The sequence below is a fragment of the Colletotrichum costaricense genome (assembly GCF_030867565.1).
Source record: "Colletotrichum costaricense strain IMI 309622 chromosome Unknown Scaffold_12.1, whole genome shotgun sequence".
NCBI classification, from domain to species: domain Eukaryota; kingdom Fungi; phylum Ascomycota; class Sordariomycetes; order Glomerellales; family Glomerellaceae; genus Colletotrichum; species Colletotrichum costaricense.
The window spans coordinates 344,460-368,645 of record NW_026848241.1 but is presented as its reverse complement, the minus strand read 5'-3'; the positions used below and the strand labels follow the sequence as shown (position 1 = coordinate 368,645).

At 51.0% G+C, this 24,186-nt stretch overlaps 12 protein-coding genes across 12 annotated transcripts; 5 read left to right on the top strand and 7 right to left on the bottom strand.

The window, feature by feature from the left end:
• Nucleotides 1-163: 163 nt before the first annotated feature.
• On the top strand, nt 164-678 carry CCOS01_11083 (uncharacterized protein; the record flags this gene model as incomplete). Its single annotated transcript, XM_060459236.1, has 2 exons — nt 164-247; nt 304-678. 2 exons carry the CDS (start codon nt 164-166, stop codon nt 676-678), a joined length of 459 nt encoding a protein of 152 aa, XP_060309968.1.
• Nucleotides 679-1,428: 750 nt separating this feature from the next.
• CCOS01_11082 (polysaccharide deacetylase) lies at nt 1,429-2,616 on the bottom strand (the record flags this gene model as incomplete). Its single annotated transcript, XM_060459235.1, has 3 exons — nt 1,429-1,502; nt 1,558-2,296; nt 2,407-2,616. Coding segments are annotated over 3 exons (1,023 nt in total), but the record flags the coding sequence as incomplete, so codon positions are not given.
• Nucleotides 2,617-3,584: 968 nt separating this feature from the next.
• CCOS01_11081 (glutathione-dependent formaldehyde-activating enzyme) lies at nt 3,585-4,028 on the top strand (the record flags this gene model as incomplete). Its single annotated transcript, XM_060459234.1, has 1 exon — nt 3,585-4,028. The coding sequence occupies one exon, from the start codon at nt 3,585-3,587 to the stop codon at nt 4,026-4,028; it is 444 nt and encodes a 147-aa protein (XP_060309966.1).
• Nucleotides 4,029-4,962: 934 nt separating this feature from the next.
• Nucleotides 4,963-7,214, bottom strand: CCOS01_11080 (uncharacterized protein; the record flags this gene model as incomplete). Its single annotated transcript, XM_060459233.1, has 2 exons — nt 4,963-6,245; nt 6,314-7,214. The coding sequence occupies 2 exons, from the start codon at nt 7,212-7,214 to the stop codon at nt 4,963-4,965; spliced, it is 2,184 nt and encodes a 727-aa protein (XP_060309965.1).
• Nucleotides 5,594-7,275, top strand: CCOS01_11079 (uncharacterized protein; the record flags this gene model as incomplete). Its single annotated transcript, XM_060459232.1, has 5 exons — nt 5,594-5,780; nt 6,129-6,190; nt 6,350-6,360; nt 6,663-7,091; nt 7,257-7,275. 5 exons carry the CDS (start codon nt 5,594-5,596, stop codon nt 7,273-7,275), a joined length of 708 nt encoding a protein of 235 aa, XP_060309964.1.
• A 672-nt stretch (nt 7,276-7,947) lies between these two features.
• On the top strand, nt 7,948-8,851 carry CCOS01_11078 (uncharacterized protein; the record flags this gene model as incomplete). The annotated part of the gene is made up of 2 exons (XM_060459231.1): nt 7,948-8,683; nt 8,742-8,851. The coding sequence occupies 2 exons, from the start codon at nt 7,948-7,950 to the stop codon at nt 8,849-8,851; spliced, it is 846 nt and encodes a 281-aa protein (XP_060309963.1).
• Nucleotides 8,852-9,632: 781 nt separating this feature from the next.
• Nucleotides 9,633-10,747, bottom strand: CCOS01_11077 (uncharacterized protein; the record flags this gene model as incomplete). The annotated part of the gene is made up of 3 exons (XM_060459230.1): nt 9,633-9,737; nt 9,794-10,422; nt 10,510-10,747. 3 exons carry the CDS (start codon nt 10,745-10,747, stop codon nt 9,633-9,635), a joined length of 972 nt encoding a protein of 323 aa, XP_060309962.1.
• Nucleotides 10,748-12,620: 1,873 nt separating this feature from the next.
• Nucleotides 12,621-13,238, bottom strand: CCOS01_11076 (TRI15; the record flags this gene model as incomplete). Its single annotated transcript, XM_060459229.1, has 1 exon — nt 12,621-13,238. One exon carries the CDS (start codon nt 13,236-13,238, stop codon nt 12,621-12,623), a length of 618 nt encoding a protein of 205 aa, XP_060309961.1.
• Nucleotides 13,239-14,317: 1,079 nt separating this feature from the next.
• CCOS01_11075 (uncharacterized protein) lies at nt 14,318-14,598 on the bottom strand (the record flags this gene model as incomplete). The annotated part of the gene is made up of 2 exons (XM_060459228.1): nt 14,318-14,466; nt 14,538-14,598. 2 exons carry the CDS (start codon nt 14,596-14,598, stop codon nt 14,318-14,320), a joined length of 210 nt encoding a protein of 69 aa, XP_060309960.1.
• A 754-nt stretch (nt 14,599-15,352) lies between these two features.
• CCOS01_11074 (uncharacterized protein) lies at nt 15,353-17,697 on the bottom strand (the record flags this gene model as incomplete). The annotated part of the gene is made up of 3 exons (XM_060459227.1): nt 15,353-15,554; nt 15,621-16,397; nt 16,604-17,697. 3 exons carry the CDS (start codon nt 17,695-17,697, stop codon nt 15,353-15,355), a joined length of 2,073 nt encoding a protein of 690 aa, XP_060309959.1.
• A 596-nt stretch (nt 17,698-18,293) lies between these two features.
• On the bottom strand, nt 18,294-20,109 carry CCOS01_11073 (murein transglycosylase; the record flags this gene model as incomplete). Its single annotated transcript, XM_060459226.1, has 5 exons — nt 18,294-18,898; nt 18,943-19,059; nt 19,112-19,616; nt 19,674-19,961; nt 20,035-20,109. The coding sequence occupies 5 exons, from the start codon at nt 20,107-20,109 to the stop codon at nt 18,294-18,296; spliced, it is 1,590 nt and encodes a 529-aa protein (XP_060309958.1).
• Nucleotides 20,110-21,336: 1,227 nt separating this feature from the next.
• Nucleotides 21,337-23,207, top strand: CCOS01_11072 (lactose permease; the record flags this gene model as incomplete). Its single annotated transcript, XM_060459225.1, has 5 exons — nt 21,337-21,920; nt 21,993-22,273; nt 22,326-22,397; nt 22,460-22,507; nt 22,573-23,207. 5 exons carry the CDS (start codon nt 21,337-21,339, stop codon nt 23,205-23,207), a joined length of 1,620 nt encoding a protein of 539 aa, XP_060309957.1.
• Nucleotides 23,208-24,186: the final 979 nt, after the last annotated feature.

The window sequence follows — 24,186 nt, the reverse complement described above, 5'->3', positions numbered from 1 at the left end:
GGAGGTGTACCTGGATGTTACCAGATTCCGAGAGGTGGCTGGCCGATAGGCCCTCGATAACCGCATCAAGGAGCTCTGGTGCCTCGTCTTCACAAGCTGTGATACCAGCATGGTGGTCATGCCCCCAGTGCCTGCGACCAAGAGATAAGCGGCCCAAACGACCATGTACGTCGGCACCCTCACAGAGGACGCCAGTGTGTCCGCGGCGAGTAATGCTCGCGCGAAGAAGAGCCACGCGGTGCCCACGGTTCCTGCCTGGCCACAACGGGAGCTGCGGTCTTTATAAAGATCAATATCAATTAGGCGGACAACGACCTCACATTCCCTTTTGTAGATGTCAAGGGATCGACCTTCCAGTCGTCTATGAGATACGACATGGCCGAGAACATGACAATCGACCATGCCAAGGGGCACCTGACCACCCAGTGGGATATGGCAGAGCTCTGCCGTCTCGCAAAGGCCAACACATCTCTGATGGTCTATTGGTGCCGGAATGCCCTTCTAAAGGATCTCCGCAGTGCCGGCCACCCAGGAGTGGCAACCGACGAGTATTATCCTGATCTATCGGAATTGGTACACATTGAACTATGCAGAGACGTCTGGAGGGCGAAACTGCGATCAACCATGGTATCTATGGAGGTGTATGAGCGGAGCGCTTGCGAGGGGGAGGTTGCGTGATGGTCACGGATTGCTGTAAATTACCGTCCATAGCGAAGCATATCAGAGCATGGAATACCCCGCTGCGTGATGAACCCAATCCTTTGTTTACCTTATACTAGTGTTACCTCTTAGAACTATCTTCCAACCAACTCTATTTCTACTCTTATCGGTATTATTACTATTCCTATCCGGTTCTCTTCGTATACACTGCTGAGAATACACGTAAAGCATCGCAGCAAAACGCCAATAGCAATAGAAATTGTAGGCGTGACATAGGAAATAGGGTTCAGAGTATCATGACCAATGAGAGATTGTATCATTCACTAGATGACTAAGTTTACGAATTGTAGATGCATTTTTCTACTCCTACGCCATGACTTTGAGGGCATCGCTTGCCCACTGAGGGGCGTTTACCCCCTGAAGTCTCACGAAAGCAAGACCTGGCCTCCACTCAGTAAAGATGGTCTGAAACCTGGTAGAGTCTTGCACGGAGTGCCCTTTGATGTGAGGTAGGCTTGGAAACTCATCATTATGGGGTATGCCCGGGCGACATTGAAGCACATACAGGCGTATCACTTTGGTGTCCAGAGTACCCTGTCTTTGCCGAGTGTGGGTGGCCGGATATCTGTAGCAAGAAACCGATGCTTTTCCTATTTTCAATATGCGCTAGGCATCAAAGATATGTACGGAATAATATGTTCACGAAATCTCCTGATAACCATTGCCACCCTAATTAAGGATGTCAACGTTCCACCATAACCTTTCCCTCTAGCAAGTTGTCGCGCCGTTGCCAGTGAAAGAGCCAGACTGGTACGCGCCGCTGGCATCATCGAGACATTCAGCTGATACATAAGTTAATTAACCGGCTTTATGAATATGACCACATACTTCACTTACCAACAGTAACCAGCTTGAGGTTGTTCTGCTTCGCCCAGTTGATCAACCACGGGGTCAAAGTCTGCACCGTGGTTGCGTAGGTCTCGTGCATGAGAGGGATATGTCCGTTGCCGCTCGCGCCAGCAGCAGTGAACTTGGCCTCGCTCTGCGCCGGCGTCTGCCCGTTCCAATCGCCAGAGTCTACATCATCAGTGATGACCTTGTATCCCAGCGTCTTCATCGTCGAGAGCACGGATCCGCCGGTAGCGAGGTACGGCGGGCGCATGTAGGCAGGCTTCTTGCCGATGATGTTAACCATCGCCTGTTCGAGCTTCTGCATCTCGGTCGTGAGCTGCGCCGTGGTCAAGCTACCAAAGGTGGACGGGTGGGTCCAGGTGTGCGAGGCAATCTGGTGGCCAGAGTCGAAGGCCTTCTTGACGGCGGTGCGCTGGTTGTAGATGCACCCGTAGAGGGTTCCCGTCATGAAGAAAGTGGCCTTGGCGCCGCCGTTGTTCAGGATGTCGACCAGCTGGGAAGTGTACTGGTACGGGCCATCGTCGTAGGCGAGGGCGAAGACGCCGGGCTTGGCGCACTTTTGGATCACGACGCCAGCGCTCGGGGCGCGCTTGATGAGCTCCATGGGGTTCTCGATAGGGATGGCGGCCGCGCTGGCGGCCATCAGGAGACCGGTGACGATGGTATCGAGAAGCATGATGGGCGAATCGATGTTTCTGTCGAAGAATTTAGAGTAGCGAGGGGACTAACGATGGTTGTGGACATCAAGCTTTCAAAAATAGGAATGACCTGGCTGGGCAGCCGTCTATATATGCTTATTCAATAGGTGCGCTCAACAGGCGATGATGAGCCCACACGAAGCACTTCAATCTCGTCACGACTAAAGAACGCAAAAGACGGGAACACCTCCTTTGTGGGGTTATTGGACATGGGGTGAACGGCCGGGTGCGACCTCTTCGGGAGTTCGCTTCGTGGCTCAAGACGAACCTTGCTTCTCCCAGGGGCAAGATTCAAGAGTACCACGGCGCGAGGCCGGCAGTGAGGGGCCTCTAGGGGGCTCGATTCGACTACATTGGGTCAATAGCAATCTAGATGAGTGTGCGGGAGGGAAGCGGGTGACAGCATTGATTGAGCAGTCTCATTTAGGCTCTTTTTCTGGTCGCGGGGTGCTTAATCTGGAACGGAGGGCCACGGTCAAAAGGGAGAATTTTTCGGCGGGGATCTGATGGGGCACCCCGGCCGAGTTGACTAGGGTATATCAGGGCGGCTGCTATTCCGACGACGATGGTTTCTCCGCAAATTGAACAGAACCAGACTTTTCAGCTCTTTGGGTGCCAGGGAAAGTCGTCCACGTGCTTCTTAACAGCGGCTGAATCGGCATAGCGGCACCGGGGGTCGCCAAGGGTAAGATCTCCCGGAACCTGGGGAAGCTATCATTCTTAACCAGATGAAGTTGGTGATGTTACCATACGACTTTTCGTCCCGGCTAAATAAGAAAGCTTGAACGCCAGCGATCACTGACGCGCTGAAGTTGGCACTAGTTCAGACTACACATGGCCGGGGAAAGGGAGCGCTCAGGGGCTTGAGATCATGTCTGGGCGCTGACTCATCTCATTTTCACAACTAACTCACATCAGTCGCGTCTCATTGATTTCACAAAAACTCAATCTCACTTCACGAACCCAATGGGTGAGTGAGGCGCATCCTCGCGAACATTCATACACCTTAGGCAATCTCAGTAATCAAGAAGTTGAGCTGAAGGTAGTGAGCGCTCACGCGCCTACAAGAAGCCAGCCAATCAACGATGATGACTCAAGTGAAGCGAAACCAGCTGATCACTGGCGCCCTTCGCGTGTCAAACCTGAACAACCATCACAACATCCTTCAAAGTTGATGTTGGGGTTCTGACTAGCTTTCATTTCCATGGGTTAAAATCCATCTTACTCACAGCCGAGACCATATTATCAGGAAACCGGCAACACAACAATTCCAACATCATCCAGTCAGTCATCATCAAGCGTCTTCTGCTCAAAATGGACGTGGAATGTCAATGCGGCACAGTTACATTCAAGACTCCAGCACCTGAGCCCCTCGATATCTACTGCTGCCACTGCTCGCAATGCCGCAAGCAATCTGCTTCAGCATTTGGTACCTCGGCAATCTTCCCCGCTGATGGCCTCTTCCCGCTCTCGGATGATCTTGAGTCGAAGCTCCAGGTCTGGACTCGTCCCACAAAGAGCGGCGGGCACATGGACTGCTTTTTCTGCCGGCTATGCGGGAGCCGGGTCTTTCATCGCACTTACGATGAGAATGGAGTACCCAAAACAACAGTCAGCATCAAAGGGGGACTGATCTTGGGACTCAAGATGGACAGGGGAAAGCATATCTGGACGAGCAGCGCGGTCGTGAGAATTCCTGACGATGCAGAGAGGTACAAAGAATCACCGCCTGCGACGCCCGACAGTGGCAAGGATTGAAAGGCTCTGAAGGCCTCAAAGTGAGCAAATACATCTGCAATCCTCGTTTGGCTGTTGAATAAACTCATCTCTTCGGGCAGGGTATGTTTACATCCCGAATTTAGGTGCTCATGCTCCGACTTGCTACCTTAGTGTCTTCGTGTTGTCGGCTGGAGTAAATTGGATGTAACACCGACTAGACGGTGTGTGATATTGACATTTCACGGTCCTACTAGGTAGTTTGATGCTTATCTAAATTTTCTTCGATGGACATCTGGGTCTTCCCTCCATTGCGACCTCCAGAGCACCTTAGCAATTCGATGGTAAGCAAAAAGGCAATGTGATACTTCTGGCCATGGGTCATCGTCTTTTAACAAACTATCTTTTCAACTACAAATAGATGTCATCTCACAGATACACGGTTTGATCATAGACAACAACGAATTATATCAAACCGACATTGCTCTCCATCCAAATCTCGGGGCAAAACTTCGAAGGGGCGCAAAGATTGAGAGTAACGTACTGACGCAATCTAACAGTTGCGGAAACGACTTCCTTTGGCGACGGTTAAAGGCCTTTCTAGCCACACACTAGGGCGATATCAGCGCAATAGACATACGAAATTGCTTGCAAAGCACCGTAGGCAGAAGTGAACGAAGTTTAAATCTCTATTTTTAGTACAATTAACAGCTTGACTAATAGGCAACCAAATGACTAACGCTACCACAAGCGGCAAGCGGACAACTGCTACTCCAGCCGCATCCGTGGCTAGAGACCGAAGCAACATCAACGAAGATAGCTATGCCATGTCGCCTATCGGGGTGAGAATGCAGACGAAGGCTTCCTGGCAGCGAGAGGGTAATGTCAGAGTGCAGAAAACGGAGATTCTGAGAAAGATATACGCCCCTTGGCCACGCAGGATGAGGCGACGAGATGATGGATAGTATAGTGCTGATTACGGAGTCCACTTCTCCGTTTCCCACTGAGGGAAAGCGGGAGTAGCAGGCGTGTCGGAACAACCCGATACGAATTGTACGCCGGGCGGCAGTGGCATGTTGAGGCTACCGGGACCGCCAGAGTTGAGGAACAATGCGCGAAAAGGCACGTATATCTCAGAGTCACGTACAAGGACGTTTGCAGCAGTCACCCTAGCTCGACGGGAGTAGTCTGCCGTGATCTGACCGGCACTGGCACCGTAAGCTCCGGGCACAGTTGACGAGAATGTACCATAAAACCAAACAAACCCGAAATCATCAGGCACATCGATTGTCAGAAACCAGATCTTTGCTTCGTTGAACTTTAGGTAGCCTCGGTGTTGGATCAAATCACACGAATTGCTCCACGTCGTGTTCGCCGGGCCACGTACTCCATAGATGTTTGTGGGACCTGTTTCGTCACTCGGGCTCGTCCTCCATGAGACGAGCGGAGTAAAGCCTGTGCCAAGAGGAGTTCTGCCTTGCATGACTGTAGTCAAGTTCAGATCTCTTGCGCTTTTGGTCGAATCAGAGTACACGCGCAGGAGCTCTTGACAAGGCTCGGAAGTTCGAGGAAAGACGTAGGCGGCGAACTCGACGCCAGGTGTACATATGGGCGTAGCAGATGTGCTTGAGCTGCTGAGCGAAGAACTTGAGCTGGAGGTCGTTGACGAGGTTGGAGTTATGATGGATGAGCTGGAGGACAGACTGGTTGTGAGCGAGGACGAGATGCTTGAAGAAGCGTCGAAAATGCTCGCCGAAATTGTTGATGCCTCAACACTTGTCGAATTTGAGAAGCGTGCCGAGGTGGAAGATGTTGAGTCTGTCCTTGTGGAAGTCTGAGTGAAGAAGGTTGTGGTTGATGGCGGTGAGGGCGATAACGAGGGCGATAATGAGGCCGCTGGAGACGGCGAAGACAACATGGATGACGAGAATGATGGAGATAATGAAGGCGATGACAATGTTAGAGGAATCGGTGATGGAAGGATATGAGTTTCAGGATCGCGTGTCGGTAATGTTATGAATGATAAGATACTTGGACCAGAATTCGATGATATGAGCGACTCGGAGACGCTAGAAACTGTTGACATAGTGCGGGAAAATATAGAAGTGTCTTGCAATAAGCCGCTTGTAACACTTGCGGTAGAACGACTTGTGGTGCTGGTCAAGACTTCCAACGAAGTTGCACTTGCTGTAGTCGATGTCGAGGTACTCTGACTAGGCAAGCCGGGAAGTTGTATTTGGCCGTTTTGACACAAGTCGACTGTCCCATGTGAATATCAGCTTCGGCATCGTTAGGGTGGAAAAGCTAAAGTTATTGGTGAACCTTACCTCCATATGCTAAGAGAGAAACTGGATCACAATCAGGCGGTCGGGACGTAAAGGTGACATGGACCTGTCCAGTAGCATCTTGACAGAAGCTTGCCTGACTATCAGGGAGAGATGGATGGTAGAATCGAAGAACCCCATCAAAGACGTCGAATGTTGTTGTAATGGCGTTGTTCGGTCGCGTCCCCATAGCATTGAGAGGTTTATGGCTATCACCTGGAGAGTAATACACTGGTACGCCGCCATCTAGTAATTCGCCAGCGACCAAGGAAAACACGGTTGCGGTGTTGCATAGCTGACGATCTGCGTTGGTGTTGTGGTTCACGAAACCACCCATCACCCTCTTCTTCAGGTTTCGTCTCACAGTCGAAGTTGAGCCTGGAGCAACGAAGAAGATCACAGTCTCAGCAGCTTGCGCGGATATCGACGTAGATGATCCGGAGCTAGTAGCAGTGGGCGAGGCGAGTCTGCTGGAGGTCAGACTGGCGGAAGAAGTTGTGGTGAGTGAAGTCAACGAAGTATCAGATGCGGCAACCGACAACGAAGACAGTTGTAGAGACGAAGTGGATATTGTCAACGGGGTCGTTTCCGGCGCACCAATCTGTTCCGTAGCCGGGAGGGAGGTGCCGAGAGAAAAGCTCGGCGTTGCGGAAGCCCCAAGTGTAGGATTTGTGGAAAGCCCAATGGTTGTTCCCGTTGACAAAGGTGCGTTGGCGATTGAAGTTGAGTTCAGTGCCGTCTCCAGTCCTGTTGAGCCAGCAGCTATACTAGTAGGCTCCAGGTAAGTCGATAGGTAAGTGAAGCACCATGTTGCTGGCAAGCCATTCTCATGGTCAAAGGATGGTTCAGACGCTGAGATGGTTTGCGTAAGGCAAAGCAAGCTGAGTATAGACCGAGGCTTCATGATGGCGATTGAGATAATGTTGATTACTAACTCACATGACAGTAAGGGCTCCTCGATATAGCAGAAAATATACGACATGATTCCCAGATACATATATGTCAAGGTTCAGCGCCGGGGAGCAAAAGGTCGCTCGTAATTGAAGCAATCAACACCAAGAGAAGATACTCCACAATATTACAATGAGACATCAAATCTCATTTTCGCGGGACAGAAAGCTCTTATTTCAACGAGACATCAAGCCTCAGTGTTAGACAATGAACTAATTGTAATTGGTAAAAGCATGAGTCGGAACGCTGTGAAACGTGAGGTGCGATTTAGGTATGTAGCTAGACCGAAAATAGTCTCACACAACGCCGCAATACCAGGCCTGGGCGGCCGACGTCCCGACATCATGGTTGAGTCTGATATGTCCATTGAAACAAAATTCCATACTTCAGCTAGCCACTGGGCGGCTCCCACATTGTTACAGCTCAAAAGCTGTCAGAACTTCCGCATGTGTACTCAGTGATATTAAATAGTAAGACACACACACTTGTTCCTAAGCTCGCTTCTAAATGCTTCTTCCAACCGAGTCTGGCAAGTCTGTTGGCCACATACCCTCCTACTACAACCATAAACATAAAACGTTCTTATTTCTCGATATAAACTGTACTCGAATACATTCATTCAGCAACCAAGGACGAATCGCTCCGTTACGTTCTTCACCGTTATTACTGTCATCAACATCACGGTAATGGAAGTCTCTTCCCAATCGACTCTCCTTGCGTGTCGTACTGCGACCATTGTCCAGTGCTTCACCAAGCAGCCATTCGCTCCGTTATGCGGCAGCTGCATGGCGACTCCCGTTGTCCGCTTGCCAGCCGCCACGGGACAGCCCATCACCGTTCAACTACAGGCCCCAAATTGCAACAAATGCGGATGCGATACTTGCGTGCACACAATCTCCTACACTACCGAATACGATACTTTCTGTTCCACGGGCCTCGCTAAGCAGGTGTATGCTGTCACAGAGACATATCGTGGGATGCCCTCGAAACCTACGGTGACGTCTGCGGATATCCCCTTCGGTTTTACCGCAGAAGTCCAGACCTGCACAACGTGTGGTCCAACCCCCGTCGTGGCAACAATCACACGCCCAGTGTCGGAGGTGGTGCAGGATGTCAGGGCGTCCGCGGTTATCACCATACCTGCTGGCATAGATCCTCAATACTCCCTGTTCAGCATGGCCGACTTCCCGAGCGCAGCATCACCATCCGAATCTACACGAGTCACTGCTGCCCAAGACCCTCAAGGATTGGTTTTGCAATCCGGCTCGGCTCCCGGCGAGACTCTGCCTCTGAGAAAAGACACGTCACTAACGGCGAGCCTTCACGGCACAGTGACGGCGCACGAATCGAACCCAGAACAGATCCCAACTCTGGGATCGCTCAATTCGGGTGTAGTTCTTCCGCTGCCAACTACTACTTCACGTGAGTATTCACTTTGCTGTCAATTTCTGGTCAAGAAACTAACAGGCAGCTTCACTAGTTCCCATTACCAATACAGTGAGCGGCTCTACCAGGCAGTACGGCCCAGCCGCCAGTTATAAGTGTGTGATAGCTGCTGGGCTGGTCCTCATGACTGCTTTGATGGGATGAGGCATATACATCTTCTGAACACAGTCTGAGTCTTTGGCCAGTCTCTAGTTCTGGGTGAGCCATATTGTTCCAAAGAGGTGATCCAAGCAGAGAGACAGCTTGTACGTACGTGGAGGTCTAGGTGTAGAATCGGTAAACTCTGCTATGAAGATCTCTGATCACGCTGTCAGCCTATTGTGCCTCGACAGCTTTGAACCATGCTCCATAATTGAATGCTCATATCCCTGGGAAAAATAAAGAGCTATTGCAAATTCCATCGCTCCCTGTCCAGCATACTCAAGGCGCTGCGCTAACAAATTGGCTCTTGCCAGCTGATGACCTGGAACGCAAAGTTTTCAGACTAACCCCTTGCAGTGATCAACTCACAGAGTTCGTTGCGTGCTGTAAGACAAGCTTTCATATATGCAATGATGAGGCTGAGACCACGGGTACTTTTCCCGATCGTTCCACCGTAAATTGAACGTTGCACATCCCTTAGATTTTGGCAAGGTATGGATGCTATCAACGAATGTCACTGTCGCAGAAATGCTTTGCTGTGTTCTTCTAGCGTTGTGGAATATTACTTCCAAGCGTGTCGATACAGTGAAGACCTCTGGTTGTCATTCAATCTGCACCTGAAGTTTGTAACTTATAAATACATGAAAGCTCAACATTGTACAGGAGAATGAGAAGGACTTTGTACACTTCATGACCCCCCAAATGATGGCCACTGGTATTCCCCGGGGATCACACTGGGTGACTCATGATAGTTTGCCTGCGAGGAAGGTCTGGGCATACCTCTTTAGGCGCGACGAGACTGCGAGCGCTGACCAATGCTGCGCTTGGCGCTCATCATCTTGACACTCTCATCGTAATCGGATGTGCCATTATTGGGATCGGCGTCCTTCTGTATTGGTATCAACCCTGCTCTCTTTCCATCATTGGGTCAAGAGAATTACTTACCGCGTTCTCGGCGCCGCACTTGGAACCAGCATTGTACTTTCCATCAGGCCCATCGACACCCGCAAAGTCTCGCTTGCTGTTCGCCTTGAGCATATTGGTAGCAGCCTCGGGCAACCACCCGTTGATAAAGTCGCCGTGCGAGCAGAACGAGTTACCGCACGCAAGCTCAAAAGGCGGCGTGCCGTTCCATCCGTCTGGAAGTACCTTGCGCAGATCGTAGCGGATCGAGAACCGAAGCTGCGGCTGGCGCTTCATGCCTTCGGGGCACCGGTTGGCGGGCTTGAAGCCGTCCTTCCAGTTCTGGGTGCCCGAGTAGGCCGACTCGAGAGTCTGCTCGTTGACGCAGTCGTGGAAGAGGAGGAGAGTCTGTAGGTGCGTGGAGCACGTCTTTGTGGGCCACGCCGCGACCTCTTTGCCCTCTTCGGTGGGATCGCCCTCACAGAACCATTGGATGCCGGCGAGGTCCTCGACGTCGGCTTGTGTGGTTCCTTTGGAGTTTCCGGCAACGGTTTTGTAGTTTTGGGGGATGGCGACCTCAGCGCTTTCGATGGCGACGTAGTAGGCGCTGAAGCGAGAGAAGGGGACTGGGGTCATGCCGGTGTCATTCTTGACGTACAGAGTTGGGACCCCTTTAGAGTTTAAGTCAGCAAGAGATCTTCTTGAAATTGGGGAAATGGCTGTGGTTCAAGAGAACCTAGGATTGGGCTTCAGCTTACAGTAAGAAGAGTAGTCATTGGGGTTCTCGGCAGTTGAGCAACCTGCTTGGAGCTCGGCAGAGGTGTTCGTGTTTAGGGTGACGGCGTCGGAACCAAAGAAGGTGTGCATGTGGCTCTTGTACTGGCCCGGGATGACGACGGGATCGATGTTTTTGCGCATGAAGGGCTCGGCCACGGCAATGGTGTATGCATTGGCGATGCCAGCACCGGCAAGCAAAAGTGAAGTAGTAGGAAGCATCTTGAAGTGGTTTACAGGGAGTGCGAAGAGAAGTGGAATGAAACGAACGAATATCACCAAACCTGTCAAGGAGAGAGACTCGGGATTGGGACTGGATGAGGGAAGGACAAGCTCACACTGACAGACCCAATAAGCCTTCTCTCCAAGAAGGCCATCGGCGTTTCTTTAGTATCTACAACCTTTACTCCCCTGAGCCGCCCGATCTCAACGTTTGTTTGTCCCATCACTGCCGCCTCCGCCACCCCAGCAGGTCCGCCATGCATCCCGTGAGCTGTCAATCCCAGCGAGCTGTATCTTTGCAAGGATGAAGATGCACCTATTCTGCGGGCCTGGGCAGCTGAAACGCCGTGACCGGCTGGGCGGCGCACTTCCAAAGCCTTCAGCGAATTGAAGTGCCACCTGAATGCGGTAGCGCGCTTGGGATGGGAACGGTACAGGCGCCGCACGCCCATGACTTTAATTTCGATTCGAAACGTGCTTGACAGGGTGACAGGGACGCAGATTTTGTCCCAGGCCTTGTTAGTACCCATGAGGGCCAACGATAGAGGCCTACGGATTGCACGGAGCTATCCACCAGACTGGTTTGCATCAACGGACAAAGTAGAGCGGCCTGTCGGACATTCTACGCCTTATCAAGTCTGTTAAATGGTGAATGCGAAATGTATGTACAGTGTACAGCTCAGATGTGGCAGGTAACCTTGCTTCTACTATCGCCCACTTTGATTTCTAGACTCCAACCGATGCAATTTACTGCTGACACCGGCACCTGTCAAATTGGTCGGACCTCGTTCGTGCCCCTGACCTCGAAACCAGAGTGACTGGCTCTATAAGGCTCTATAGAGTTTAAAAGGTAAGGTAGAGAAGGCTTAGGACGGAAGACAACGTTGAGTATTGGCATTTGTTTCCACGGCGCACAACTATCAACCTTTGTCTCTGAAGGAACTCATGATGCATGAAGCGAAATGCATGAAGTACTTCGCAGTTCGCTCTCGCTCTCTTAAAGGAGCCGGCAATCTTAAAATTGGCAGCCACAAGGCAAGGGAGTCCCCCCTGTACGCGGAGAGAAGCCGTGTTAACCCCTCCATCCATCCCCTGTAATCTCCACTGTATGGGTGCACGGAGAACTGCATCGCACATTCTAAAGCTGCGACGTTCTGCCCGCTGGTTTTTTTCGTGATCTTAACAGGAATTGATATACGCTAGGTCATATTTTAGCCTTCATTGGCACACGAAATATGTTACATTTTTACACAGTCTTCTCATGGTATAGCCGCCAAGCTGTCTGATGTAAGTGAGAAAGTCCATAGTTCACAAAAAATACTCAGCACCTGTATTTCTTCCCAGAATTCCAAGTTGGGCCGTCCCAATCTGGCTGAGAAGGCCACAGAACCCTACATGTAGTGCGTTCGGGCAAGACTATGTGCGAAGCGAATGCCGCCCATAGTATCTATCATCCAATCACTTACCGCTCAATGGCAACTACTAAGGTAGTCGATTGCATAGATGCCAGATGAACAAGAATTCCTCTCTTGCTCTCTTTTGTGGGAGATCCAGGAATCGGCCAATCTGTCTGAAGTTTGACAGGTCTCCATCCACGTCAATCCAACGCAAGGTCAACCTAGTCGGTGTACTGCATGACGTAGATCTCGATTCAAAAGCGTGATTTCCGAACCTACATCGACATCGTTAAGCCCTCCACGAGCAGAGTTCAATAATTCTGGCTCCCGGGGACCATCTCCAGCTACTACCAGAATGCTTGCCAAATCACTTCCGATTCTGCAAAACTACCAAGAACACATGGCCACTTTCAAGTACCTTAAATAGATGCACAAGACAATGCCGACATTTGTTAGGATTTAATACAGCGCCTTATCTATCCACACTGGTAAACAGGCGTTTCTGTGTTCCAGTACGCGTACAAGTTCTTGTTCCCCTTCCGATCAATTTTACCCTGCCGGCGCCGTTCCTCCTTCTGCACCTTTTCCTCATTCCTGTACTGCACCGCCAGCAGCGATCGCTGCTCCGATGCAGATAAGTGCATCAGTGCACTTCGATCATTCGCCCTCATGTTTGCTAGCTGATGCGCGATCACCGCCTTCTCTCGCTTTTCTCTTTTAGACAGTGCTTGTGTCCGACCAGGATGCAGCGGGTCCTCGCTGGACTCCTCTTCTTCAGATTCTACCTGGACATATTCTAGTCGTGAAGGTGGGGTCCGCATTCGGCGCCTTAGGTGATTGATAGACAGTCCCGTCTGGTCCGAGGACCGCTTGGATATGATCTTGCCTGATGGCAACCGAAGAGAGTCTTCATCGACCTGTAACGGCTGTCGACTTGGGCTTGCCGGCTCGTGCTGCACATCGCACTCGTCTTTGTCGCTCTCAAAGTCACTCCCTTCGTTGCCTTCGGTCTCGGAGAAAGTGAAGTCGTAAAAGTCGGCAAATTCGGAGTCTTGGTTTGCTGGGTCAAACCTGCAGTGACCTTTGCCGACCATGTGTTGCTGTACAGCTTGTACCGTTGTCCTCTTTGTCCCGCAATGTAGACATTCCCGATAATCGAATATGACTAGGCGCAGGTACTTGAAGAGAGTTTCCAGGTCGACGAGTAGATTTTGCTGATGTGGAATAAACAGGCCGTGTGACTTTTGCATGTGGGCTACACTGGCAGGGAAGTCTGCTGAGAGATTGGGGCAGAATAGGCATTGCCCAGGAATGAATTGTTGCATGCCCGCGCTGTGAGAGTCAATTGACTCTTTCGGGGAAAGTGGTATGTTGTTGTTGTTGTTCTGATTTGAGAGCGAGTCCATCGAATTCCGAAGTAGCGCAGTTGTTGCTGTGTTCGTTGCTGTTGTTGTTGCACCCGGCATTGATAAGTGGTCGTTTGAGTGGAATTAGCTTCTGGCTGGTCTTAGTTGAAAGAGGGGACGGAACTGGATCCCGATGTTGTATCTAAAATTGAAGTTGTCTTTTCGATTGAATTGATGGAATGGAATAAGCTCCATTCGGATGATTCCCATATCTATATAATTACTTGCATTCACATAAACAAACTAGGCGGCGTTCCGAACATCCACGGCTTCTCAACACCGTGGTCGATGGCCCAGAAGTCCGAGCCGCAGGACCAAGCCCCTTCAGACCAAGGATGTACGCCATGATTGAGACGGCCCAGTATAACTGGAAGAGTCCGCCAATGAACTCTTAGTATCATGGTGACGAGGTATGATTCATAATGAACGATACAGCCACTTTCGGTGTTCTACCAATGAGCTGCTAGGTGACTCACCACAATAATGAGACAGGCAAGAATGTCAAAGACCCTGAAACGGCTCTTTCTCTTTTCTATTATTCTGACTTAGATCTCGACTGAGCAATATCATCAGGAGATTGGCTCATTAAGAGCCGCGATTGGCCGAGAATAGCCGAGAGTCTTATCTAGCAAAAGCCACGCATAAACACCAATGCAGTCACAGGTTCAGAGGTGCGGCTCAAGGAATCAGTGTATGTGGCATTGAATACATTCATTTGCTCTATTTGATTGTCTCTTTGATGTAATTGAAACAGCAGAGTGGTCTAATCATCGGCCACATTGGCCAGCGACAATCTGGCTAGACAACTCATTGGGCGGGATTTCCAACCCACATCGACCGTCTGCAGAGCAAGTTCCCTTGAATGTCCCGTCAGTGCAGGCCTGGCCTGCAACGCCGCCACCCTTCTTCTGGGGAGCTGTCGATATCTATATTAGCATGCAAGTGCAGATGGACGTCTTGGCGCTGAAAGCTTTAAGAAGTACGCACTTGCATGGACAGACGCTGTAAGCCCCAAGATCAAGAGAGCGGCGTTTACGGAGAACTTCATATTCGACAGGAATTGCTCAAGTCAATGACGAGAATTCTGCTTTGCTTCGAAATTGAATCGATGATTGAACAGTAGATTAGTAAAGTTGTGAGGAGTAGAACGAATGAGGAAAGAGATAGGAATTTTGAGCCAGAAGATGCGAAACCAACGCGAATGACTTGCGTGATAAGTCAGAATGGTTAAAGAGTTGTTGTTCTAGACAGCTTGAATCCTCAGGATATTCGTCGCTATTTAAGCATGAGGTAGATTTACCAACAAGATCATCACTTGCTTTATTTGACTCTGTAGGGAAGATTTTCTTTCGTCTTCGAGATCTTCATTTGCCCATTCGCTTTCGGTTCCCATGGATATGGCTTCGCTTACAGCGACTTGCAACGTCGCAAGTTTGGATGGCATCCTCGTTGACACCACTCTATCTTTCGGATGAAACTTTACTCACGTCTATTGAGTCAGCCATCTCAAATAATCGACTCTTGAATGTACCTGTCTAACCAGGGAATTGGAACCAACCGCGTCTGATCGACATTTGAGAAGCGAAACAGTACAGCGATAGAAGCTTAGTATTGAGGTTTCTAGAAGACTTCGATTGAGGTAATTTCCACCGCAATCCCCCATGAAGAATTCTATGGAGTTTTCACGCTTCATTCTCCTAGAACGACAGTTTGTGAGACTTTTCTTGACAGTAGTATCCACCGAGCATGTCGTTTTGAATTCCGAGCGTTCCAAAATGCGGCAGCGATATGTCTTCCGCTACCTAAGCACTCATTCTATTCCTACAAGACGCCGCAAGTCTTTCCAATACGCTCAGGTGCCACTGAAACTCCCTCACGCTAATGCTGAATCGCCGCAAGTTCCGCGTTCCTACAAACATTGCACTCTCGATATCTTCCGGCAGGATTTCTTTGAAGACGGGGCACATTGTCGCCACTCGGAGGATGGTAACCATGGTAAAGGTCCTAAGGAGATGTCAGAAATGAGCCTCTACAGTAGTGGTGCTCTGTAGCCTAAGGCTTCGCACTTACACCATTCCGGCAGCAAATAGGCCAGTAATGCTGTTGGCAGGATCAATGTCGAAAACATTGATGAAACCCTTGCAACCCTCAAGGCACATTCGGCACCGCTCCAATATCGCCTCCCGGCACGGATGCGTCTCGAAGTGCGCCATGTTCAACATCACGTATTCGATGAAAGGGCGATGAATGATGTACTGCCCCGCATAGTACCGCCCCTTGAGCCTCAGCACGTTCCACGGATTGTTGCCCAACTCTTCAACTTGAATGATACCGGGCGTCATAGGAGAAGTCGCAATTTCCGGCTGTTGCCCAGGCGTTCTTCTAGGCTGGCTCGTGAGCAGGAAATCGGGGAGATTGCGGTAAAGCGCACCGTGATACGACCAAAGATCCTCGGTGATCCGCAGTAGCCAGTTGGCGTAGTTGGTGCGCGTCATGCGAAACTGGTCTTTGCTATCAAAGACGACGCTGTTAACCCGGTTGAGAAACCGCCTGATTGCCGCGTTGGTACTGATTTGGAAGGCGACAAGTTCCTCGGTCCTGTAGAAAGACGTCGATGACGGACTCGTCACATCGGCTTCCGGGGTCGCCTGGTTGATGGTGAATTCTTTGTGCTGCTTGGGGTTTTCGGGGGCCGGGTAGGGTACGACTTCTTCGTATCTCGCTATACCTGAGGGTAATGTGATTGAGATCTCGGACACAAAGTCACCTTCGTAAATCAGTGCGACCCAAAAGAGTCTACGGAAGGCGTCCGAGAATCCATCATTGCCTTCTGCGCCTGTGGCATCTCTGTTTCTTGTTTTAGTAACCGAGTGCTTGCAGGCGGGACTTGCGAGCTTCTCAAGATAAGTACCTTTTCGCGAGCGCTTCACACTTGACGGCGGTTGCATGTGCCCAGTGGAAAGAATCTGCTACTCTTCCGTTCGCATTCATATATAAGCTGCAAGCCGTCAGTTCAGGTAGAACAATGCTAAGTATACAAGCATGAGCCTGACCTCGCCAACATCGTGCATTGTGCTGCTTCAAGGCTGATTTCAGATGAAATGAAGCCCAGCAAAAGTCGCGCTTTTCGCCACAGCTGCTCATCGATGCCCGGAAAGTCTCCAATGATGCTCGAGCTTATGGGTCTTTGGCGTTGACCTCCATCTCGGCCTGCTCTTTCATCCAATGAAATGCGATAGTCCCCAGTGTAGACGAAGGATCCCATGCAGAGGACCAACAGCAATAAACAGTACCGGGCCGGCGCAGTAAGGTGCGAGACCGCACTTGCAGTCTTTTCAGACGCTACTACTTCATTCAAAGTGTCGATGATGTCCTCCGGGGAGAGGAGAGGAAAGAAGATGTTCACTTCGGCAAAGTACTCATGGATCACCTCTCGATACCGATTAGCGGCATCGATGGAGACTGGCAGACTCCGGTCTTGGAATAATCTCCAAGACTCTGGAGGGCACATCGAAGAATCTGTACCTGTATCTTTGCGGAAAAAGATGTCAGTTGCTTCCGCTGAGCGCAGTCCTCCCGGAAAAGCTGGCCGCGGCGGTTGTGACTCCGAGTCCGTTTCTGATAGCAGCTGCTTTACTATCGGCCACTCAAAGACATGGTTCGCATTCGCTGTATGGGATAAAGGGATTGGAATTTGAGCATCTGCATCAGAATTCCTTGTCTGAACCGCGTCTGTTTGGTTCCTCGTTGACGTTGAGTCAGGACCTGCCTCGGGCTGTGTATGGTGTGCCGATCGCGGAGTTGTAGCATGCCGTGTAGCTTGTGGTGATGGCGTATCTAAAGACGGTTGGGAAGCTTGCTGGCTCTGCGGTTGCTGTTGTCCAGAAAATACTGGTGAAGAAAGCAGGCGATCTTCCAACATCTGGATGCGCTCCAACAAGATCCTAGTATTCTGCTCGATGCGCGGCTGGTTCGAGTCGCGGTAGACGCACTCCACGTTCTGCGTCACGCAGAGACTGCACTTTGGCTTGGCAGCGTCGCATCGCGTCTTGCGGGCCCGGCAGTTGGTGCATGCCTGCCATACACGGCGTCGTGCCGGAAAGTAATGGGCAGCAGAGAAGGAGGAAGACGGCGCGGAGTCATCCATGATCGGCCGCCCATCGGCATCGGGAGCACAAGGGTACGGGAGTGAGTTGTGCGATTTGCGGAGATGGAACTGGAAAATCCACTGGAGAAAAGGGGAATTCTTTGGCGGATTTAACTGGCTGAGGCCCACGCTTCAAGTTACTTCAGGGGACATTACGTGGGGAACTTCCCCGCTACTCCCCGGCCGTCCTAGTGCCGCGCGGCGCCGGGATCTTGCTGGTCTGTCCGTGATGTTCGGCCTGAGGGCCGAGTGCTCGTGGCTTGTTCAGATTCATCCAGCAACTATAGACTACGGGACTGCTTAGGAAACACAAGTTTGTGGGAAGCCCAGATGACGTATGGCGGACTACCTTAAATAAAGGACTATGTCCCATATAGCAAGAAAGTCGCCTGAGAAGCTGTAGAATCCGATCAAGGCCAAGCATAGCGAAGGGTATGACGGTCAATCCTTCCTTGACTCAAATCGGTGTAGTACATATTGCAAGTGAATCGAAAAGAGTTGAACCCGTAGTCATCATTCTATGAAACCCAAATAACGCCAGTGTATGCAACCCACTCAGCCTCATCATGATGTCGAGGCTAATGAAAGTTTCGAAGCTATGAAACAACAGCAACTGGAGTTAGACTGGCCTGAGCAAGATGCTTCTTCTTTTCATCAGGTGCCAGCTCAAATACGCCAACACCAGATACAGTTTCTTTAGGCTTTTCTTGTTCCTTCTCAACCTCTGAGGGAATCACCTTGCCCTCCAACCTCTTGTCCCCAGGCGTCATGGGCGCGTAGAGGCTCAACAAATCATTCAGCCTCTCTCGCTGAATGCAGTTTTCGTACTTCCAGCTGGCAGCAAGCTCATCCAGCTCTTCAAACGTCTTGTCCTTGAAGTAATCGGCCCATTCGGGGATCATGTACTCCGTCATGGTGATGCCGCGGATGCCGCGGAACACGTGCATGTGCATGCGCCACTGCCACGGGTACTTCTTGTTGTATTGTGCGGGGACGTTGTCTTCGAACCACTTGTGTAGGGGGCCAAAGAGGTTGGGCTGGAGGTGTGCGTCGTCGTAGGCCCAGCTGTCGACGGCGAGGTCGCGCTTCTTGCGGATCATGGGGCCGAGGAGCTTCAGCCAGGCGGAGTCGGGGGAGAGGTAGGTCATGCCCATGACGTTTACGTCTTTGTAGGCCCAGATACTCCATGCTGCGGATGGAGCTGTGAGCGAATGTTCAAAGGTCTCGTGTCACAAGTTGTCTTACCAATACCCTCGTCGGTATAAATTGCCATTTGCTTGTCCAGCATCTTGTATCGTTCCTCGTTGTGCTCTTCGAAGTCTGGGTTGTACTCCTTTCGTTCATAAATTGGACCGAATTCGCCTGCGCCTCAACGGTTAGCGATTTGTCTATTCATACCTCAAGGTGTTCGTACCATTCCAAATTGGCACGTTGTGCTCTTTCATGAAAGCAACCTTGCGGTCGTACATCTGGCGGATATAGGCATCCTGATCTGCCAGACCTTGGTATCTACCAATACGGTTGGGAAAGCTGAATCCACAGTAATCGTGCACCGCATAGACAGAGTTATCGAACACTTTTGCGAAGCCAGAAAAGTCCATGCTAAACGTGTTGCCCTCGAGCCAGAGAATGTGTTCGGGATCAATGTCGCGAATGGCGGGGACGATGCGATCGTAGAAGGCGAGAAGGCGAGTCCACTCGACGTCGGCGGGTTCGTTGAGAGGGTTGTATCCTGCGATCCACGGGTTTCCCTTGTATCGCTTCGCTATCACCTGCCAAAGGTTGATAACTCTGTCTTGGAAATGCTTGTGGTCCCAGAACGCGGCGTATCCGGTCGGGTTATCTGAGTGCCAATCTTGGTTCTGGCCACCAGGAGCGGAGTGGAGGTCGAGAATTGTGTAGATCTTGTACTTGGCGCACTACAAGAAGAAACATTAGTCGGGTAGAAGACTCTGAGTAACGTTGGAGGAACCTACGATCTCAATTGCGCGATCAAGATGCTTGAAGCCTTCCTCTTTGATCACAAAGGGGTTCATGTCATCTTCGAAGTGGTGGTAGTTGAAAGACAGGCGGATGCAGTTGAAGCCAATCGAGGCGAGGAATTCGGCGTCTTTCTCGGTGAAGAAGTATTCGAGGAACTTGTCAAAGAAGAAATCGCACTTCTCCTTGCCGAGCACCTTCAGCAGTGCTCCACGAATCTGGTGCTCACGACCGGGGAAGCCGTTCATGAAGTTCTCCATCAGCATCCAGCCACCGAGGGCGGTCTGTATCGCGATAGGCAGTCAGCAATGGGCCTTCGGACAGTTGCATTCTGGATATAAAGTGGTAGACACTTACGCCGCGGAGAAGGACAGGCTTGCCCTCAGCATCGACAATGCTGGAGCCGGACGTTCTGAGGATTCCGTTTGACATTGCTGCAATCAGATTGAATCAAAATGAGCGAGGATGGCAGAATCAAGGGACAGGGACCAACCGACCCCAACGGCAAGTCCAGCTCCTAAATAGGACTCTTCGCATACGCGCAACGGTTCCAAGCCAGAGCTTCGTACGATCCGTCACTCTCATTGCGGAGTCTTTGCATTAGGCCCACACAACAGGCCCCATGACGTCCCATTATCTCTGAGTAAAGCATAGGCTGACCGAACTCGTACATACGCGCCGCCGAAGGCCAACACGCGACTTAGAGTCCCCCGCGTTGGACCTTCGGGGCAGACTTCGACGCTTCCCCGACCCCACGTTCCCACGTTCCCAAACTCGGGGGAATCATTTGGATGCCCCGCATAGCTTAGACGACGGACGACATCAGCCGCAGGACTCAAAGGACGCTAGGGGGAAGGTTTTGGATGCCCCGATGGCGCCGAGACCAGATCGGGGGAAGCATCTAGTTCCCCCGAAGGTTCATGATTCGTCAATCTTGTGGAAAAGAGGAGCCAGGGATCCCATACGTACTCCACACTATCGTCGGCCGACGCTACACAACTGGTGTTGTTCTCACACGGTTTTGCTGCCCTTCGTTCTACGGAAACAATCGGACGAGTCAGGCGAGCTTGACTTCATCCGCAACTTCTAATGGTTCGTTTCCCCATGGAGACTCGTCCAGACAGCTTCATCTCGTGATGCCCCGGATGTGGGGACCAAGTTTGCTTTTACCCCAGCCCCCGGATCTTCTCCGCATCCCATCATCCGACTTGCCAAACCCTCGTCTTTGTGCCGATAGTTCCCAAGTCCTCTTCGGCAGGCAGAGCCTTTGCGTCCCAAGCGTACGGTTCTGCTAACATTGTCGTGTGTGAGTGTGAAGGACTAGCTTTCCGCGCCAATGGTAATATCGCTCGATCGGAATACTTCTCCTCCTAAGCCCATCTGCCGACTTCGTAACGCCGTCACCTAGCAAGACTGCTTGAGACCAATCCAGCGAGCAAAACCTGGCAAAGTCTCGAAGCGTTCCAGAAGAGTTGTTGACATCGTCCCACCTCGACAGGACAACTTGGTCACGGGCATATAAGGACACGCAAGATCCCGGCTATCTGGTCTCGGTTCTCAACTCATAAGTTCATCTCCACTACTGAGCCAACCTTGCCTCCTTTCTCCTGGCTTAGTTCTTGTCAACTTCTCTGTTCTTCTACGATACTACTTGCCACAATGAACTTCCTCCGCCAACACCTCCCTGCCCCGAGGCAAGACCAGCAAGCCCGACGAGCTCGCCAGCAAGGCGGACCGGCGGCCGCGAGCGAGAGCTACCAACCCTCTCGCATCGCCCAACTCGCCCAGGAGTCTCCCACATGGTACAAATCCGCCGCCCGCCGAAAGCTCTACTTCCTCCTCTTCCCCGCCGCCGTTGTCTCGTACGCCACGAGCGGATACGATGGCTCGATGATGAACTCCCTCCAGACCGTTTCCTACTTTGACGACTTCTTCGACAACCCGCGCGGGGCGGTCCTCGGCTTAATGAGTGCCATCATGGCTTTGGGGAGCATCTGCTCGACACCCATCGCTCCGTGGGTCGCTGATAAGTTTGGAAGACGATGGGGTATCACGACGGGAAGTTGTATCATGATTGTTGGTGCAATCTTGCAGTGCGAGAGTACCGCGTTTGCCATGTTTGTCGTGAGCAGATTCATCCTCGGATTCGGTCTTTCTTTTGCGACGACTTCGGCGCCGAGCTTGGTTAGTGAGCTGTCACATCCCAAGGATCGCGTCACCATCACGGCTATCTGCAATACCTGGTATGTACTATCATCTTAAGCAACCAGTTGGAAATAATCAAGAACCAAGGGCTGACGACGTGGGCTTGGCAGTTGGTATGTCGGTAGTATCGCGGCAGCATGGATCACGTTTGGTACTCGAAATATCCCTAGCACCTGGTCTTGGCGAATTCCGTCTCTTCTTCAGATGGCACCTAGTGTGGTGCAGCTCGCAGCCATCTGGTTTGTTCCCGAGTCTCCACGTTGGCTCATCTCACACGATCGTGGGGACGAGGCCATGGAGGCCTTGAAGCAATACCACGGCGAAGGCGAAGAGACGGAGCTGGTCAGATTGGAGTTTGAAGAGATCAGAGCTGCTATCGACAATGAGAAGAGTAAGTTTGGAGATACCATGGAGTCTTGACGCATCTGCTAATCGCATCGAAGGACTTGGAAGCACAACTTGGGCATCAATGGTTAAGACGAAAGGCAACCGATACCGCATGTTCCTTGTCATCTGTAAGAAGCTCGTCTAAGCATACAAGAATCCAGTTCCATTTCCATACTGACGCTAATAATAGGCATGGGATTCTTCTCGCAATGGTCTGGTAACGGCCTGATTGCTTATTGTAAGTAGAAGACGAAACTTTCTCATTACTTCAGTGGGATTTGGACGTTAGCTGATGCGGACTAGACCTCTCGAGAATCATGGACACCGTCGGTATCACAAACAAGAACACACAAGCTCTGGTCAATGGCTTACTCAACATCTGGAACTTCGGCCTTGCCCTGACTACTGCATTCTTCGTGGAACGCATCGGCCGCCGTCCCCTCTTCCGCATCTCGACCTGCGGTATGCTCGTAGTCTTTATCGGTTGGACCATCGCCTCAGCTCGATTCGCCGAAACCAGTGCCAGCTCCGCCGGTATCGCCGTCATGGCGCTGATTTTCATCTACCAAGTCTTCTACTGCATCGCCTTCTCGCCCTTGCCGGTTGCTTATTCTGTGGAGGTCCTGCCGTACTCCATCCGCGCCAAGGGCATGGCAACATACGTCTTCTCGACCAAAGCTGCCGTCTTTGTCAACCAATACGTAAACCCGATCGGCATCCAGAACATTGGGTGGCGCTTCTATATAGTCTATGTTGCTATCTTAGCTGTGGAGGCTTGCATCGCTTATGGGTGGTTCTTGGAGACTAAGGGCAAGGCTTTAGAGGAGATTGCCGTCATCTTTGATGGTGAAGAAGCGAACGTTCGGATTGCGGAGAATGGGAAGGGAGATGGTCCTATTGACGTGGTTGAAACGGAGCACGCAGCTTCAAAGGTCTAGTTCGAGCGGATTTTGTCTACCTAATCGGGTACGTGATAAATCTCACATCAGGACGGACTTGAACATGAGGGCATGACAGCAAAGAGGCCAGAGTAAGCAGATCACAAGATTGCACAAGAGATAAAGTTCTTGAAAAACTGGGTTTTTGAAATTTCATTCATGAGATACCAACTTGAGCAATTTAAGTATGAGATTGATGATTTACGTTGGTGCATTAAAGGTCTCAATCATGTCAGAGCAGACCCGATGAGGACATGAACTTAGATTTTCCAGCCTAGAGCTAGTTACTACTGAAGGGGAAACGAGCCAACTGGAACAATGGTCAACAAACCATTCAAGTACATCACTCATAGTGGGGTACTTACTAGCATTTTCCCTCCAAAATTGCCTTAGGGCTAGTAAGCTCGAGATCGAAGTATAGGGAGAGGGTTGGGGTAAGCTATATGGCCACCTCCTCAGCAATGGTCCCAGTCACGGGCGTCTGGAGATCGGACTTTGGCCATCCTCATCTGACTGATATCTACGCTAATGATTTAGCAGAACCTTTGAACTCGATGCTTGCGAGACCTACTTCGACCAAGGCACACTCGAGCTCGGGATCCCAAGGCAAAGAAGAAATGGTCTATGAAAAGTTTGGCCAGATATTGGAGACAGGACTCGTCAGGGAAACTTACGCATGTCGCCATTGTCCCCTTTGCGCCACCTCTCAGGCCGAAACGCATAAACATCTCGGCCATACTCTTCCTTGCTACGATGAACAACCCAAGGGTTGAAGCCGACGACAGACTAAGAAAAACAAAAGCTATTAGCAGGTTTGAAAGTGCGTGATGGCCTCGAGCTGTGGTGATCAGGGGGATGCTTAACCCAGCTGGCATATGGTAGCCACCAATGTCATAGCCACCCTGGGGCACTACAGGAGGAAGAGTCATGCCGGCATAACTGTAAAGAAATAAACCTCCAATTGAATGTACATTCTAGC